Genomic DNA, 13,441 nt, shown 5'->3' with positions numbered 1-13,441 from the left:
TGTATGTAATTGCATAAGTAAACTTTAATCTTGAGATTTCTCAGTGAGTCATCAAGGAAAATCAAATAGTAATGTTCTGAAGTAGGAATTTACCAGTGACTATAGGTTTCATGGATCCTAGCTAAATAAACAAACCATACTTACAATTTAGGTGGTAAAAGGCAAATGTATGGAGAAAAACTAGGCTTCTCGAATGTGCAATGACAATCCGAAAATTCGTGAAATGCATTTTAGTATGTTGTTGCAAACAATAATAAAATTGTGTGACGTGAATTAATTGCCACACGGCGATGTTAATGCCGGTGTTTGAACGAATCGTCAAGACTTTTTCTCCATAATAACCACCCAAGAAAAACACTATGATTTAGTAATAATTGAGCGAGGAAAAGCAACATTTTTGTATACATTTATTTATTTAAGCAATAACCGCGTCTCATAAGTATGCTATGCATATCCAAATTGGTGTGTGGATGAATATTATTTAAATAGTTGGGATATTTTTCCACATCAGTAGCATCGTAATGTCATATGAATGACATCTTTTGATCAGTAGAAAGATAATCTTGATCTTATTGAATGAATTCGCGGTATACTTATTTTTATCAAGAAAATATAGAAAAGTTAACTTAGAAGAAAACCCCTACTTAACTAAATAAAAAAACAATAGGTATTTTTTAAAAATATGAATGATTAAGTATACGAAGCGACACTTGTAATCTTACCTAATTTATTATTCTTGAATTTTATCTGATCCCCTGGTATATGGGTCACGATAAATATTCAATAGCTTCTACAATGTTAACGTCATGAATACGTTTACTATGTTATATAACTCGGAAAATCCAAACGTTTAGTTTTTAATCTGTGGTTCCTGGCCAAAGAGCTTCGCTTCATGGCTGTCATATTCTATACGAAATGTCAAAAATGGCGCGCACGCCGTTTTGTGCCAAAATAATTGTTTTAGTGATATTTATTTTAAACCAGAATTGTATGTACTCGTATTAAAGGGGATAGAACCTTTGTGGCAATGTCCAGCTTCCATACAAAAATGTTTGAACCCATGGTGAAGTGATAGGGTATTGCAGTTAAGTCTGTACTTCTTTTCTTTTTATTCAGAGGGCCTAGTGCAAGTTTACATGATTTAATGAAAATTACATTAAAATGACGGATTTTACAGCGCCCCTAGCGGGAAACGTAATTTTTCATACATTTTTTAAACGGCCCACAGTTGTTGATCATTAAAGTAAATTCCAGCAGTTCGATTTTTTCAAGTTACCTATAAATAATTTTCAAATTGGTTTGAGATGCAACTCTTAACTCTAAAAATTAAATAACATTGATGTAACTTTATAATAAATCAATTTCCCTGTTTCTATAACATTATTCTAGTTAACTATAATGATGCCGGGAATCTTGGTATTTCAAATATGTCGCACTGATTGCCGGTATTAGGTAATACTTCCTTCAAGAAAAACGTCTAAGGAAAAACCGATAAATGTGATATCATGTGTATTTCCTTTTTGTAAGTAAACACATACTATAGTATATACAACCGAAACAACATTACGATAAAAATATTTGCCTTTGGAACATAAATGTATTATCATTATGTAAATTTTTCTACTATTACGAGGTTTTTTAAAATTTTCTATGATTGACACTACATTAATATCAGGTTCTCTTCTCGTAATCCTCTTAGGTTAGTTAGGACCTTTCTACTTGGGTCATTCCATAAAAATCTGTATATTTTCGACGTCATTTTGTCCGTAACTTTTTTAAGATGCTTTTGAATACTTTATTAGTGTAAATTATTGTTTATTAATTAATTATGTTATGTCTAAAAGGGCCAGTCACTTTATGCTTTATTTTAGGAGAAATTACAATTTTCAATTTTTTCATACTACATTACTCCTATATGACTTCTAATCTAATAAAGTATAAAACTTATAACCTTAACATTTATAGATAAGTTAATACACATAATGTAGTTGTTTTGTTATTATCACTATATAAAAAACATCATTCCCTAACTAGTAATTTAGTCCCAAGTGCCATTTAAAGCTAGGGCCTGACGCTCTAGGGACTGACGATTTGGAGTAAAACTTAACACAAATGCAGATTAACTTTATATTATAAGATGCTTAATACGATGTGCCGAAAATAGCCAAAAAACCACACGTAAATACTATTAAATTATATACAATTTCCTATTATAATCAATAAAGCTACTCAACTAGGGACTGACGAAGTGACTGGATTAACACATGTTTCCGCAACAACTGGCACGTTTGCACTTATTCAAAAAACGGCTACCGCAAAGCCAGTATGGTCTGAGGATAACGTCGTATCGTACTTTAAACTCAACTAAATGTCATTCACTCTAAATACATATTAAAGCGCAAAATTATAAAATCAGTGCGTGGCGAGGGAATGACGCTAAAAACTGTAGACTCTTTTTCAACTAAAGAAAATCAAATTATTGTTTATTGAAACCGCAAAATATTAATAGAATTTGGTGTAATATACATTTAAGTAGATTATTCGTTAATTAAAACAAAGGATAAAGTTGATATTTTTATAAATGTGGGTCCCAAAACACAAACTTTTGGAGTACGGACATGCCTAGGGAATGACGTTTTGGGTCATTCAAAAGGAATTTAAGATGTTTTAAAAATAGTTTCAAAAAATATAAATGGGTGATGAATAAAGCACATTGCGAGCTGTTATTTAACAATTTTGGAATTAAATATTAACAAATATTTCATGTGAAATGTGGCGCGGACTAAGAGTTGACATATTTTTGTGGAATGACCCACTTACCAATTTAACTAATTTCCACATTTAATTTCAAGCATCTTGTTACTAAAGTACCTACCTACTAAAGTGATTAGTCTCATAACTCATTATAAGTAAATAGAGATACAAAGCAAAGATTTTAACTTTAACGAATGTAAAAAACTTGACCTTTCATGCATACTAAAAGGTTATGTGGTACCTACTTATATTAGATAAAATTATGACGCATTTGTTGAAAAACCAGTTATTTAAAAGCCTCTCAAAATAATCCTCTATCATGCTAGGTACTCGTACCTACAAATATATTTTATCACATAAAAATTATTTACTTATAACACATTCATGTTAAAACAGCTAATATTGATACAGAAATCTATGTTTTCAGTCTTAAACAAGGCTTTTATAATATGCTAATGTAACCCTCCAAAATACGTATTTTATTTAGAATCTATTAGTTCTATAGATAGATTATTTTGTTTACTAACATGATCCAAAACTTTTTGTGCTCAAGCGATACAATGTGTGTGTTTTTTCTTTAAAATTATAGCGTAAAAATTGTTAATGTGCAGTTAACTCTATAATACCTACTTATCTACATTATTTTCATTGTGGTAGCAAAAATTTTCAATTTAATAAAATGATCTAGATTTGCCTAGATGACACAATAATAACGCCGTAGCGTCAACAATGGAGGAATACCAAAGTACCAAGAACAACAAAGTTAAAGTTACTTTGAGAGTTGAGAAGTTACATTGACACAAACATTACTTTATTGCCGAAGTGTGGTGTAGATACCCTCAGATACCTAAGCCATAAACCAATTTGAAGTCATGGAAAAGTTTTATAAAGATACATAAATATAGCTGTAATGTTAGTAATTTTAGTAAACTACCAACGTTTTTCTACTAATATTATAAATGTGAAAATTTGGATGTCTGGATGTCTGGATGGATATATGTTACTCTTTTACGCAAAAAATACTGAACGGATTTTGATGAAACTTTACAGTATTATTCTTTATAACCCAGAATAACATATAGGCTATAATTTATGACGATCTGTGACAAACTAAATTTTACGCGGGTGAAGCCGCAGGAAAAGTACACACTATTTAACCAGTAGATCAGCATTAAAATACCCAGGAGCATTATTATTAAGATCAGTTAATTAAAATAGGTATTAGGTAGGCCCCGTAAAAGTTTTTTTATTTTTTTATAGCCTGGATCAAGATGAAAGTAGGTACCTAATGTTAACTCTCAAAGAAAAATAATAAAAGTTTTTTCTTCATAGATTAGTTAAAAATGTGAGTACGTAATGGTCAGAATTGACCATTTCCTTTGACGACGACTCAGTCTCAATTTGCGTCTTGAGGTGCCACGAACGTTTAAACGCATTAGTATTGACCCACATGACTAAACTGTTTTTAAGTAATAACCTTCATGTCATCCAAATGTCCTTTAGGTTGTCTGGAAGAGGTCGCTTCACAACGATAAGGCGGCCTTAATTGTGCCGTCTCTATTGTGTATTTTCTTCTTTTTTGTTTTTCAATAAATTTTTGTTATCTGTAACTATAGTTTTCTGCACGATTTTCACTAAATACTTATCGCGTCACACATAGTACCATTTTTTAAAAGCGTAAACAATTTTTCACATTCCTCGCATAGGAAAAATGCAATCATGATGTGCCTTTTCAATTTTCACAGGCCATATGAAAATTCATCATACTGGTTTCAGTGCGAAAACGTAATTAACGACTACAGTTACTTAGTTACAGTATTGTTAGTTAAAAAGTAATTTGATAATAGTGATATGTTTTATTTATTTAGCTTTATTACCCGACTGCGCCAGGAGGAGGGTTATTAAAGAAACATACACCCTTGTTCAAAAATGCAGCTTAAAATTAAATGTAACTCAAAATGTGTCTCTTTCCGGATTGATTGACAGGAATTTAATCTGATGCACAATTTGAATTAGATTTGCGCATCGTGTCTAATTTTATTCATCTTAAATAAGTGTACAAATAAAACTTAATTTGGATTAGACCATACTATCAACGAACTGTTTTAACCGTAATGTAGAACAAGGTAAGGAGCGGCGTAGCACGTAGCAACTGATGCTGATTGCACGCGGTCCCCACTATCCAACGGAGTTAAACGGATTTGCATACAGATTTCATAGTGATAAGTAGTACGCGTACTTACGACTAGAAATAACATTAATGATGATGTAAGTGTACGAAACTCTATGCACGCAAATTAAAAATCAGACTTGGCCATTTTTCTAATTTACAAACTTTTCTCGGTATTAAAAAAAATATTTCAGGAATATAATTAATCATTCTATTTTTCGTATTTTGGTTATACCTTTTGTATCTGGCTGGTTTAAAAACCACAAGTGACAGTAAAAAAAACTATTATTCTAGCTATTTTTCTTTTGTTTTCCAATTCGCCAAAGATTTTCTAGGCCTGCACTAACAAGGCTTTTAACAGAGTATAAGATTTTATAAAGTAGGTATGTACCTAGTTACTTTCTTGAATGTAGACTTATAAGATTATTATATTTTATTATTTATTGTTTTCAGACAAAAGATGACCATCCAAAGCATGACTGTCACCGACGCAAGGGATGCTACAACGAGAAAATGTTGCAAAAAGTAAGTAAAGGCTACGGCATATTAAACTAAATTACTTTACTGTTATTGTAATAGATGCGATTTTGCAACAAAATTGATTACAAAAATTGTCAAGACTAGTGATAAGTAAATTACTAAATTATTTCCTAGTGTCTTTACCATCCTGAAAAATGTCATTTGCTACTGGTAGCAAATGAAATGTACGAGTATGTATGTAATGAAACTGGTTTCATTACATACTACGTGACTTTCTACGAATGTTTTGATCTAAATCGTTGGTACTAACACAACAAGAAATTATGAGAGTTTACAGAACAGAGGGACAATTCCCGTAAAATGCGTGTTCTTTCAGATTTGTTTTAGAGTCCGAGCTGAAAATTTTTCATGAGCTACACATACTGAAACGTATAACAGTACTACTCGTATATGTATAGCGAGAGGTCAGTATACTTATCTAGAAATTGATTTTTAGTTAACTGAGTTTTGGACCTCAGCCAACTTGCATCTTTCAAGCACCGAATAACTTATAGTTCCAAAATACTGGACTGTCCTGTCGATGACATTGACAGTGGGGCGCCACCGTCAATACCGGATCGCTGGTTCAGATTTTTGCCATGTTGGAAACCATATAGTTGAACGATGGTAGCGCCCCCCTGTCATTGAGTTTGGCGGGACAGTTCAGCGTGGGTCATCTATATCATAAATACCATCCTAACTTATTTACTGAATCGTAGCGCCATCTTCAAATACCTACCAGTATTGCGAGGAAAACTTGTTTTTCATAGATTCACAGCTGAACAGTCAGTCTGCGTCGTCGTTCGATATAGATGTCGTTACTAACGCAAACTTAAGAGTTTCATAGAGACATGTAGAGCTAACTAAACCCTTCACATAAGTTTAGTTTCTCTGAATTAATATCGATGGTCAATATTATACAATCAAAATATTGCCATTCGCAATATTAAGATATTATTTTTTCAGGTACAGACATCGTTGTTATCTCATAATGAATGATACCTACGTCGATATCATTTTACTTGCAATGGCTTTATGACACTGACCTTACAGCTTATGTCTTGGTGTTGTTGGATGGTTAGGAGTTACACACAAGCAAAAGTTCTGCCTTTAACTATCTAATAGGTAGGTATACGATGGTAGGTATGAGAATGCAATACTGAGTCATGCACTCGTAAACTAATTATGCAACAAACGTACGGCTGTTCGGATTTATCAAAACACTCTTTCATAGCTATCAATGCTTTTGAATTATGAACTAAGCATTAATTTAATAATTATGATGTAAATTCATATCAGCACCACTGTTTATTGTCTGTTGGTGTAACGAAGCGCGGATCCTGTGAGGGTTTTATAAAGCCTATCAGATTTTTTATTAAATGCCTATTTTGATTAATTTCTTTTAAAGATTCATAATATTAATAAATGGAATCATTGTTGCCAGTCATCAACCAACTAAGTAATAATAATTAGAAGCATTTGATCCTTATTGGGTTTCTGTTGACAAAACTGAGACAATGAAATATACAGTCGGTCCGGGGAAGTGATCAAACTTTAAAGGCGTATTCTATGGACAATTTTATCGATGGAAATACTTCAAATCTAGGGCTTGACCCACCTCTCGCTAAATTAAAGGTCAAGGTGCTGTATTGCTTGTTTTTGAAGGAAGAGGGGAATACTAAAAATAAAAAACTTAAATCCTTGTAATTTCTTTTTTAAAGCTTAAATTCCATTATCCATCACTTAAGATCCTTGGAAGCGACATCTACTAGATATGATGATAATGTAGATTTTCATGATCTCTCATGAATCATCAAACAATAGGTACTTCAGATCAGAGTTGAAGATCATGACGTAGGTATTACTTACGCTACTACACTTTTTCTCCTATTATGTAATTAAAATTAAATGAAGTTTGTAAAGAACACTTCCTGGTGTTAGATTTNACACACTTTCATATTTATTAATAAGATGGGATAGGACAGCATCTATTACACCTGAATAAGGTGCAGAACCTACCTGTCTAGGTATAGGTATAAATAGGTATAGGTAGGTATAAATATGAAAGTGTGTAGGGGATGGATTGTTACTCGTACCACAGAATAATAATAAGTACTACGTACAGAAGTTTTACTTCGCGAAGGTATTTAAAAAAATGTATGCTCAATGTCATTAACATATGGTGTAATTTAGCCTATCTCAAGAGTCAAGCACCATTTTGTTGACAAACGTCAGTGATCGGCACTGCGCCGAAGCTATAGGGCTGGCTTCTGTAAAATGATGTGACGTGAGGTGCCAAACTGCGGAAAATGGCGGAGGAAATACATGATTTAGCATGAATTATCATGAATAATATTAACTACTTATTTACCTCTCAGTGTCTTGAGGCAACTTAAAAAAGTACATTCTGTGTTTTTATTATTATTCAGGCAGTTAAATACTGCACAGTATTTAGTACACCATTTTCTTTATTTTCTTCCATCATACACAAGAATACGCGTGCGTGAGTCAATGTTCGCTCGTATGTGAGGCCTTGTCGAATAGTATCCTGTAGGTGGGCCATCGTGCGTGTTTTGTTTTCGATGTAAACTCGCGGAGATGAACAGGCCTGCTCGTACTTTCACCCAAAAAACACTGTGTGCCCGGCAAGCGGAAGGTCGTGGGTTCAATTCCCGCCTTAGGCAGTTCGATTTTTCAAGTTATTTATAATTTTCACACTGTGGTGAAACTTTACAGTGCCTATTGTTAAAACACCAGAATAACATATAGGAGGCTATAATTTATAATGATCTATGACAAACTGAATGTCGCGAGCGAAGCTAGTTTTAAACTAAATTAATTAGTTTTAAAGTGGGAATCGAAGAAAGGGAAGAGCAGTCGCCCGGCAAGCTTAAGGTCGTGGGTTCGATTCCCACCTTAGGCATTTCGATTGTAATGTACGTAGATACATACCTACAAACTGATATGTTGTGGTTGTACCTACTTGGATTAACACATTCATAATGATGATGATGGTAATCTTCATTAAATTAACAAAAAATCTAAGCAATGTATTAACTTCTAATGAATAGATAAAAATGAGTAAATAATTGTTGGGTTATAATAATACCTAGCATAGGTATTTTAATAGTTTAGTGCCAGCAATGATAAAATAAATATTTACTACTTACATATTATTATAATAAAAACAATTTGACACATGAATTTCTTTTCAATGCCATCCGGTATGAATACCGGTATTACCAAAAATACCGGACCTCAAAAATACAGCCTTGTTTCTATTTCCGGAAGATCATTCCGTATGTCCTCAGTGTTAACTCAGTTGCAAATTTTAAAAGAGATTTAAGAAAGTCTGAAATATAATTTAAAGATCCTTACCGGTCCATACGTATTTAATTAAATTAAACTAACAAGTGTTTCGAGAAACCCAAAGTAGCCAGAAAGTTCGCAACACGTCTTTGTTACATTACAATGGGAATAAAGTTGTGTTGTCAACTTTTTGGCTGATTTGGATGTCACGAACTTAACGCTGACTGTACCCAAACCGTGCACCTGGCACCTAGAGTTTGACTTGGTCAAAAACGATTCCACACGCACCTAGTCAAACATTTATTGAAGTTAATTAAATATGAGTAAACACTCCAATTTCTTTACAATGTCACGTGACTACCAGAACATGCAGCCTCAAAAATAGACCTTGTTCCCATTTGCGGAAGAGCATGTGACCGTGTGAACACATTTCCTCAGCCTTCCGTGACGCGGTGGTTCAACCACATATCTGGCACGTCACACATGCAAAATTGTTGTAATGCCTTGTTTTATGGATAATATTTAGAGATCTGCCGGTTCGTTAATTAAACGGGTTATTTAATACTAGTTCTTGTAATTGGTACTGGCCACAAAGAGACGCTACATAAAATTATTATATGTAGTTCTTTTTATTAAGTAGCACAGAGATAACAAAATATGAATCTATAGATTTGAGACTCTTCTGCGAATTCATTTTGTCAACTAAAGTGCACTTTTCAGCATTATATTACAAGTTGCATTGATATTATTAGACTCTGCATGGTATCAAATTAGTTTATGTAGTTACCTACTATTTTAGGTAAAAATAAAACTTTAAATAATACACCTGAGTAATCGATCTTTTCATTTCAATATTTAATTCAAAAACAAGCATCGCGTCAATTTTATGAATAAGCCATTAATGTACTTTAACTCGAGTTTCCTAGATATTAAAACTAATTAAATACTCCATTTCCTTACTGAACAGAAACATCGATAAAATTGTAGAGTCATCGTGGCAATGAAAAATAATTCGCACCTAGGATCAACACCATAAAGTTGTGGAAAAACACAACCGAGTGACTATGTGGTGGTAATACTATGATATTTCATCATATTAGAAACATTATTATGACTATTAATCTTTCCTAATAAGAACGTGTGATTCCAAAAACACCTTTTCGCCAAAATCAATGTAAACAATAGGTAGGCAGGTACCTACGTGTGAAATTTGTTCAAGACTAGTTAAAAGACACTTACTAGACCAAAAATTGGGCATAATGTCTCTCATTAATACTCTTAAGGTATACTTATGTTATAGATCGGAACATCATGTTTCGATTCACTGTCTACGAAAAATCTGCGTTATTAGAAAGTATATCAATATAACTTTAATTTTGTATGCTAAAGGTTATGGGTTCAGCAAATATTAACGTAATCTAATAAGATTGAAATACTATTTAATGCATACCTACAGTTCCTACTTTTTAACGTAACACAGACAAATAGGAATTTTGTTAAAATATTTTTACCTACCGCTTTCTATTCAGCGAATTACCCGTAACTGAAACCAATCGGTTTCGACTAGGTTCTGAAATAATCTGAAGAGCAAAAGTATTATGCGATAAGTCCTACTTAGTACAAACTCTAAATAACTTTTTTTTAAATACCTACTGTGTCAATGTGTCATCTTTCAGTTTTATTAGTTGCTAGTTTAGAATTTAAAAAGTGATGACGTCGACTCTACATAAACAAACAGTCCTGAAAAATTCAATATAATATTCTACAACTACTTTTACAACAATTTCAAAGTCGCTGCCCTAAAAAAATTATCATATGATTGTAAAAAAAAATACTTAAAATTCACGTGCAAATCCTGTACAATATTATACCTATTTAAAAAAAATACGGAACCACCGCATCGATTTCTTATTGTGTGCTACCTTTTTTGCGTACCTCGTGACACCGTGGTCATTCGAAATATACGTCACTCCGGCATCACCACAGAGTCAGTATCAAACTGACTATTCTGGCGCCAACTCGCCAACCACAGACTATATCCAACCTATTTTGACGTGTGCTGTGAAAAAAGTGCTAAGTTAAACAGTGGCGAATCGAATAGTGTGGCTAATTCAAAACGTGTATGAAATGGACTGAGAAAGCAAAACAAGTTACATAACATTAGATTAATATATTTACTTATCAAAGTGATCGTAATTTTATGAAACAATCCTTATTCAGAATAGAAAATAATACATTAATTAAGTTATAGGATAATATTAGAAATCAATCCACCTGTATACTTATTTTATGGATGAAAAAGCTTCTTTTCTCATTTTAAATGGTAAATCATCTGACATTGTGGAACAAAATCTTCTAAAGTAAAGTTTTCACCCTTTCCACAATAATATGTGAAGATCGCTCGTTCAAAAAGTAAAATCCTTCGTAACTTCAATATACTTGTACCTCACCCTTACAAGTACGTCCTACAAAGTCTTTCCACTGTTTACTTATGGAAACAAACATTGAATGTACATACCTAATCTGCTGCTCGAATATGAAATTACCATAAAATACCTATCCTTTTTTGGGGGAGGAAATTCGTTGCGCATAAATGCAACTGTATTGGGTTGTAACAGTTTTATTTGGGGACTCCCTGATAATAATTCTTAAACTTTTTTCTCACAGAACACTTTCAAAATTTGACTGGTTTCGGGCGAAGCCATTGCACGAATGAAAGTTATTAACTCAAATTACATCTAGAAAACGTTCTTAAAGTTTGACAGCTCGGTTCCCTACAAATTATACAGACTCCGTGTTTAATACTTATGCTCAGTTCTGTAGCAGAAATGTTTATATAGTTTATATTTAGTTGAAAGCATGTCCTACTTAAAAGCTTCAAGATATTCCATTGTATTCTCAACCCTCCTCAATTACTGCAAAGAACTTTTACATAAAGTGTGTATCCCGAGGCGCACTGAAACAATCAGAACCGCTTTTGTTGTAAGATGAAATGAATGAAACCTTTTCGTTCTTAATCAACACCATTTTTCAACTCTGAAAAAGCTTTTATTTTGAAGATTTTCATTCAGAAAGTAGAGGATTTATTTGCTTTGGCTGTAGATTTCAACCCCTGTTATTAGCAGCGAATGGAAACTTCAGTTTTTATACCGTAAATCCAAAACCTATCATTATACTTAACAAGGATATGAAAGTTGTCGAAATTAATTGTCTAATGAAAATGAAAATTTTCCATTTAAGTCGTAGAAAATACCTACTTTTTGCTGAAATCCCACTCAATGTTTTTGTGAAATTGTTTCCGAAGTTGGTTAGATACTAATTTTCCATTTAAGTCATGAAACATTTTTTTTGCTGAAAATCCCACGAATTCAATAATTTTCTTTACTAATTTAAGCGAATACCACCTCTAAGGATTTTCAATCTAAGGGTTGATACTTCTTGTTCGGACAATTTATAATAGACACAAATATGAATGTTTAGTTCCATAACGCAATGAATTGCTTCTTTGTGAGTTTTTGTTATTTTGAACAGTGCCGTATTATCCATAAGGCACTTTAGGCCAGTGCCTAGGGGCCCACTATGGCCAGGGGCCCACTATGACCAGGGGCCCAGCACTCCCGAAAAAAAATGAAAAAAAAAATGTTAAGGATTATTTTTATGCAACAAAACTCAAACCACCTCAAAACTTCGCCTTATTTTGGTTTACACATTCAATCGTCATATTATTATTTCGATATTGTGGAACCTAATTCATTTTCGTGACGTTTGGCATTACTGCTTCAAAGCGACGCCCTTCAGAGGCTAAAAAGCCTCACTGCGGAGGCTAGGGAGAGGGCTGAGGGTGTGTTGGCTGTATCATTCGATATAGCCAACGCTTTCAATACCATCCCTCATTCCATCATACTCTAGGCACTTCAACATCACAGACTGCCTCAGTGCCTTCGAGCGCTGCTGGCCGATTACTTACGGGACCGCGAAGTCCTGTATGTTAACAGAGACGGCCAGCTCAAACGGCGCGGCGTAGCCCGCGGGGTTCCGGTGGGTTCGGTGCTCGGTCCACTCTTGTGGAACCTAGGCTTCAACTGGCCCCTCTGGGGCCAGATGAGTGTCATATGCTATGCGGATGACACTCTGGTCACTGCCCGGGGAAGACATTTGGGGCCGCGGCACGGCTGGCGTCGGCGGGCGGCACATTAGTCGCTCGCAGAATACGATGCCTCGGCCTGAGTGTCGCGCTGGAGAAGATTGGGCCTTTTTCTGGGGCCTCGCCAGCGCGCCCCTCCCGACGCGTTGAGGACGTTAGGATTGACGTCAAAGGCCATATGAAATATCTGGGCCTCACGCTTGACGGGAGGAGGCATTTTAGCCCGCACTTCAACGGGCTAGCGCCACGCTAGCTCAAGGCAGCCGGCGCACTGAGTTGGCTTCTCCCGAATTTGGGAGGGCCACAAACGAGGTGTCGTCGACTTTATGCCGGCGTTCTGAAGAGCATGGCGCTGTATGGCGCTCCAATCTGCGAGAGAGCACTCAACAAGAGAGAGAATGCTGCCCTTCTGGGCAGACCCCAGCGGGCCATAGCGCAGAGGGTCGCAAGGACCTACCGCACGGTAGGGCACGCTGCGGCGTGCGTTCTCGCTGGTACTCTTCCTTGGGAGCTAGAAACTGGAGTCTTGTCTGTCATCTATCACT

At 34.6% G+C, this 13,441-nt stretch overlaps 1 protein-coding gene across 2 annotated transcripts in view; it reads left to right on the top strand.

The window, feature by feature from the left end:
* LOC114356874 (glutathione hydrolase 1 proenzyme) overlaps positions 1–13,441 on the top strand; it is a 48,163-nt gene that overhangs the window by 388 nt on the left and 34,334 nt on the right. Inside the window, exon 2 of one of the 2 annotated variants that reach the window (XM_028310242.1) lies at positions 5,378–5,449. In XM_028310242.1, the coding sequence (XP_028166043.1) occupies positions 5,385–5,449 (65 nt within the window). In that variant the 5' untranslated portion in view covers positions 5,378–5,384. Of the gene's footprint in view, positions 1–5,377; positions 5,450–10,759; positions 10,902–13,441 lie in introns of those variants that run through there. The other variant, XM_028310241.1, reaches the window with a different exon arrangement.

This window comes from Ostrinia furnacalis, unplaced genomic scaffold (genome assembly GCF_004193835.3).
Source record: "Ostrinia furnacalis isolate ACB-3 unplaced genomic scaffold, ASM419383v2 OfSCF2997, whole genome shotgun sequence".
NCBI classification, from domain to species: domain Eukaryota; kingdom Metazoa; phylum Arthropoda; class Insecta; order Lepidoptera; family Crambidae; genus Ostrinia; species Ostrinia furnacalis.
Note: the sequence above shows the minus strand (reverse complement) of the source record. Positions and strands in the feature narration are given on the sequence as shown.